General features: G+C 39.1%; 1 protein-coding gene across 2 annotated transcripts in view; it reads left to right on the top strand.

Annotated features, from left to right (window-relative positions):
- The first annotated feature begins 2548 nt into the window (after positions 1–2548).
- Positions 2549–6000, top strand: part of LOC118925441 (cytochrome P450 2J2) — a 45031-nt gene continuing 41579 nt past the window's right edge. For both annotated transcript variants that reach the window (XM_057500251.1, XM_057500250.1), the window contains exon 1: positions 2549–2846. In XM_057500251.1, coding sequence (XP_057356234.1) covers positions 2637–2846 — 210 coding nt within the window. In that variant the 5' untranslated portion in view covers positions 2549–2636. The remainder of the gene's footprint in view (positions 2847–6000) is intronic.

Below are 6000 nucleotides of genomic sequence, written 5' to 3'. Positions count from 1 at the left end.
ATTTGGTACTGGCACAAGAACAGAGCCACAGACCAATGGAACAGACTAGAGAATCCAGACATTAACCCAAACATATATGGCCAATTAATATACGATAAAGGAGCCATGGACATACAATGGAGAAATGACAGTCTCTTCAACAGATGGTGCTGGCAAAACTGGACAGCTACATGTAAGAGAATGAAACTGGGTCACTGTCTAACCCCATACACAAAAGTAAACTCCAAATGGATCAAAGAGCTGAATGTAAGTCATGAAACCATAAAACTCTTAGAAAAAAACATAGGCAAAAATCTCATGGACATAAACATGAGTGACTTCTTCATGAACATATCTCCCTGGGCAAGGGAAACAAAGGCAAAAATGAACAAGTGAGACTTTATCAAGCTAAAAAGATTCTGTACAGCAAAGGACACCATCTATAGAACAAAAAGGTATCCTACAGTTTGGGAGAACATATTCATAAATGACAGATCCGATAAAGGATTGACATCCAATATATATAAAGAGCTCACACACCTGAACAAACAAAAAGCAAATAATTCAATTAAAAAATGGTCAGAGGAGCTGAATAGACAGTTCTCTAAAGATGAAATCCAGATGGCCAACAGGCACATGAAAAGATGCTCCACATCACTAATCATCAGAGAAATGTAAATTAAAACCACAATGAGATATCACCTCACACCAGTAAGGATGGCTACCATCCAAAAGACAAACAACAACAAATGTTGGGGAGGTTGTGGAGAAAGGGGAACCCTCCTACACTGCTGGTGGGAATGTAAATTAGTTCAACCATTGTGGAAAGCAGTATGGAGGTTCCTCAGTATGCTCAAAATAGAAATACCATTTGACCCAGGAATTCCACTTCTAGGAATTTACCCTAAGAATGCAGCACTCCAGTTTCAAAAAGACAGATGCACCCCTGTGTTTATCGCTGCACTATTTACAATAGCCAAGATATGGAAGCAACCTAAATGTCCATCCGTAGATGAATGGATAAAGAAGATGTGGTACATATACACAATGGAATATTACTGAGCCATAAGAAAAAAACAGGTCCTACCATTCACAACATCATGGCTGCAGCTAGAGGGTATTATGCTCAGTGAAATAAGCCAGGCAGAGAAACACAAGTACCAAATGATTTCATTCATATGTGGAGTATAAGAACAAAGGAAAACTGAAGGAACAAAACAGCAGCAGAATCACAGAACTCAAGAATGGACTAATAGTTACCAAAGGGAAAGGGACTAGGGAGAATGGGAGGGAAGGAAGTGATAAGGTTGGGGAAAAAGAAAGAGGGCATTATGATTAGCATGTATAGTGCGTGGGGGGTTCCGGGAGGGCTGTGCAACACAGAGAAGACAAGTAGTGATTTTACAGCATCTTACTACGCAGATGGACAGTGACTGTGAAGGGGTAAGTGGGGGGGACTTGGTGAAGGGGGGAGCCTAGTAAACATAATGTTCTTCATGTAATTGTAGATTAATGATGCAAAAGTTTAAAAAAAATAACATTTACATAAATATTAGAAATATCATGTGGATGCATAACAACTGTAAAACAGGGAGATGGGGTATTGGAAAGCATATAAATTAAGGCCTAACTAGAATCTATCTCCCTTAGGATTTTGTAAAGAGAGAAAAGAGACTTCAATTTTGTTATTTTATCCCTATAAAAAAAGTTAGACTGTGTATCTGTATTTTGAGTACATGAGTGTGTGCTCTACTACTCTAGAACTATGCTTCGTGTTTTGAGTGTTTCACAAATGGTGAGACACAGGTAGGCACACATGGGATGGCATGGAAGCTTGGAACCTGGGTGCCTAACATTGTCTTGGGGCTTCAGAGGAGGTTCTGACATGGCAAACCAGTAAGGACCAGGACTAAGATACCTTCCTTCACTGTTAATTAAGCACCTATAAAGACTACGCTCAGTGCTAGGAGTTTTGATGTAATGTTTGTAAACTTGAAAATATTTACAAATGCAGGACCTCATTCAGATCTGTTACAGACCAGTGGATTCATTTGTCACCACATATTTGGTACTTCACCTGTCTCAGTTTCCACAACTGCAAGATAGGACTCAGAAGAGCATCTCCTGAATAATTTTGTCAGAATGAAACAGTGTACGTAAAGCGGCGAGGGTGCTTTCTGGCATTATATGGTCGGCACCCAAGCTGACAGGTGCCGCTGTTATGACTACTGCGGACCATCTACGGTCCCAAAGATTGGTTGAGAAGGCGACTGAAAAACCCGGAGCTCAAAAGCCCGTGTTCTCCAGATGCATTGAGACCATAAACCCGAGAGCGCAGCCGTCTCAGGAAAAGACAGGCTTCCTAAATAGAGAAGGGAAACTCTCCCAGCATCTGGCAGGCAGCAGGGGGTTAAAGGCGGCAAGAAGAGGGGAAGATCTGGGCGCTGGGGAGCCCGGGCGGGGCGGAGGCAGAGGCCGCGCGCGGAGGAGGCGGAGTCCGGTCGGGACGGAGGCGGAGTCCGGTCGGGGCGGGGGTCGGAGTGCGGGCGCGAAGGAGGTGGAATCCGGGCGGGTCGCGGCGGGCGTGCAGCGAGCTCCGTAGAGAGCCGTGGGTAGCTCGCCTGCTCACGCCTGAGTCGAGCGCGGACCTCCCTGCCATGCTCGCTGCGTTGGGCTCGGTGGCGGCCGCCACCTGGACAGTGCTCCATCCGCGCACCCTCCTGCTGGGTGCCGTCGCCTTTCTATTCTTTGCTGATTTCCTCAAAAGGCGGCACCGGAGAAACTACCCGCCGGGGCCCCCGAGCCTCCCCATCTTTGGCAACTTTTTCCAACTGGACTTTAAGCAGAATCACCTGGAGTTTCAGCGGGTAGGAGAGGGTAAATGTGCGTGGCAGGGTCCTGATATTGATCTGCACAAGGGCCATCCCGGCAGAGGGTGGGAGGATGGGTGGCTGTTCCGCTAATGCCCACGCCCCGGTAAACTCTGCTTTGAGCCTGGTTCTTCACCACCTACTGCCATGATTCCATCTGCAGTTTCTGGAGGTGGAATATTGTTAACTGTTTACTGTTTAAGTGTGCTAGATATGTTAGCTTCTTAAACTCATTCAAGTTGTGTATCTTGTTAAATATTGGAACATCCTAAATATAACATTATCACCTTGTCCTCTTTAATATTTCTATACTTGAAAAAAGTGCTGTATTTTTCCTAAGGGTTTCATCTCCCATGTGTAAAATGGTGGTACTACTACCTAAATCCTCACCACTTTTCTACTGAATTGCTCGGATCACCATAACGACTGAGCCACTCACATTTAGCCTGTGCTGCCTGGAGTCTGCTCACACCAAAACAATCATTTAAAAATGTCATTTCTCTGCTTAAGTTTTCTTAGTGCTTCCCGCTGCTTCCCAGAGTAGAGATTCCTTAGAGAGCCACCTGGGAATGTTATGGACCCAGCTTCTTCACACCTGTTACAATCACGTCCCACCAGAGCTCCCTGGTTCACTTAAAATTCCCTCCAACATCCAACATTCTCAATAATTCTCGGCTGGTTTCCTTCCATTCAGCAATGGTATCTAGCTGAGAGACAACACTATGATAGGTGGTTGTGAAGATTAAATCAAACAGGAATTTATCAAGATTTACATGGCTTATAGGAGGTATATAAAAATATTAGTTCCCTTTTCCCTAGAAATGCCTAGAAAACTTTAAACACATGCCTATATACTCATGTATAGATGGAGAATTTTTTAAGACTTTCTGTGAGAAATACCTCATTAGTAACATTAAGTGATGGGATTAATCACAGAATTTTGAAACTAGGCTCCTAAATCTGTACTCTTGTTTAAGAAACGTATTGTTTAGTTTCCAACTGGAAATTTTCTTTATGTTAGTGATTTCCAGTTTGATTCCATTATAGACAAATGACATGCTTTATATAATTTCGATTCTTTCAAATATGTTAAGGTTGGTTTTATTACCCAAGATACAGTCTCATGCATGTTTGAAAAAAAATTGTATTCTGCTGTTGTTGGGTAGAGTGTTATGTATATGTTAATTATGTATTCTTGAATGGTTATCTTGGATTTAGTTTTTCTAAACCTTTGCTGACCTCTTATCCACTGATTCTATCAATTACTAGAAAGGCATGTTGAAGTCTCCAACTATAATTGTAGTTTTGTCTGTTTCTCAACTCATTTCTGATATTTTTTCCTTTATGTGTCTGGCAACTCTGTAATTTGGAGCACATGCATGAAAACTGATATAACCTTTTGGTGAATTGACTCATTATGCAATGTCCCTCTTTATCCCCAGTGATTTTCATTGCCTGAACTTTATCTTTTAATTAGTATTTGCATGATATATGCTTCTATAATCTTTTATCTCTAACTTCTTATTTCATTGTATTTGAAATGAGTTTCTTGTAGACAGCATATAGGTGGGTTATATTTTTCATTCTGACAATCTCTGTCTTTTGACCCATAAAATTAGACCATTTATATTTAATGTAATTGCTGATATGTTAAGATTTAAGTGTGATTATTTTCTGTTTTTTCCTTTGCTTTTAATTTCTCTCTTTTTTCCCCCATTTTCCTGTTGATCATTTGAACATTTTTCAAAGAATTCCATTTTCAGTTATCTATAGTGTTTTTTTGTATGTCTCTTTGTATTGTTTTACATGGTTGCTCTAAAGATTACAATATGCACAAATAACTTAGTGTAATCTACTAGTATCAACATTTTACCACTTAGAGTAGATTATAGATACCTTATAACCACTTATGTCCCTTTACTGTCCCCATTTTATAATATAAATGTTTTTGATATTCTATATACATTGAGAACCATATTGGACAATATTATAGTTTTGCTTATAACTGTCAAACACATTTTTAAATTCAAAAGAAAAATAGTCTATTTACCCAATAAAAGTCCATTGCTTATTTACCCTTCCTGTTGCTCTTTCTTTGTTCCCAGTTTTCCAAGTGTTGTATGAATATAATTTCCTTTCTACCTGAAGAAATTTTCTCTTTTTCATCTGATCTGCTGGAAAAAGAATTATCTTAGCTTTTCTTTATGTAAGAATGTCTTTATTTCACCTTTATTTCTGAAGCATATTTTCACTGGATATGGAATTCTTGGTGAACAGTTTCTTTCATTCAACATTTTAAAATGTTGTGCTGATTGATTCTTTCTGGACTCTGGTTTGTAATGAGAAATCTATGAACTGCATTGTTGTTCCAAGTAACGACTTTTCTCTTTCGGTCTGCTGTCAAGAAGTTTTCTTTGTTTTAAATTTTTAGAGATTTGATTATGATACATCTTTGTGTTCATTTTTTTAAATTTATTGGGTTCTTGTATCTGTAGGTTTGTCTATTGCCAAACTTGAGAAGTTGTCAGCCATTATTTCTTCAAACATTTTTTCAACTCTACATTCTTTCTTCCTCTTTTTCTGAGACTGTTGGACACTAATAGCACAAATGTTAGCACTTTTGGCATTTTAACATAGGTCCTTGAGGCTCAGCTTTTAATCTTTTTCAATCTATTTTCTCTGTGTTGTTCAGACTGGATACATTCTATTGATCTGTCTTCAGTTTCACTAGTTCTTCTGTCATTACCACTCTGCTATTGGGTTGCTCAACTGAGTTTTTATACAGGTTATATATATTTATATTTTCAATGTCCAATTTTCCTTTTGGTTCTTATTTGTATCTTCTATTTCTTTGCTAAGATTTTCTACTTTGCAATTTCTGGAGAGTGTAATTTTTTATCAAAACATGATTTTTTATAATAGCTGCTTTAAAATCTTTATCTTATAATCCCACCATCTGTGTCATCTCAATATTGTCAACTCAGTCAGGCTGAGTTTTTTTTTTTTCTTTTTGGTTCTTGGTTCTTGGTAAGGTGAGTATTTTGAATGATATCCTGGGCATTTTGTGTATAATACGACTCTGGGTACAATCTTAACCTGTCATTTTGGGAGATAGTCAACCTACTTACATTCAAAACACTCAGTTTTGTGA

Source organism: Manis pentadactyla, chromosome 4, assembly GCF_030020395.1.
Source record: "Manis pentadactyla isolate mManPen7 chromosome 4, mManPen7.hap1, whole genome shotgun sequence".
Taxonomy (NCBI): Eukaryota; Metazoa; Chordata; class Mammalia; order Pholidota; family Manidae; genus Manis; species Manis pentadactyla.
Note: the sequence above shows the minus strand (reverse complement) of the source record. Positions and strands in the feature narration are given on the sequence as shown.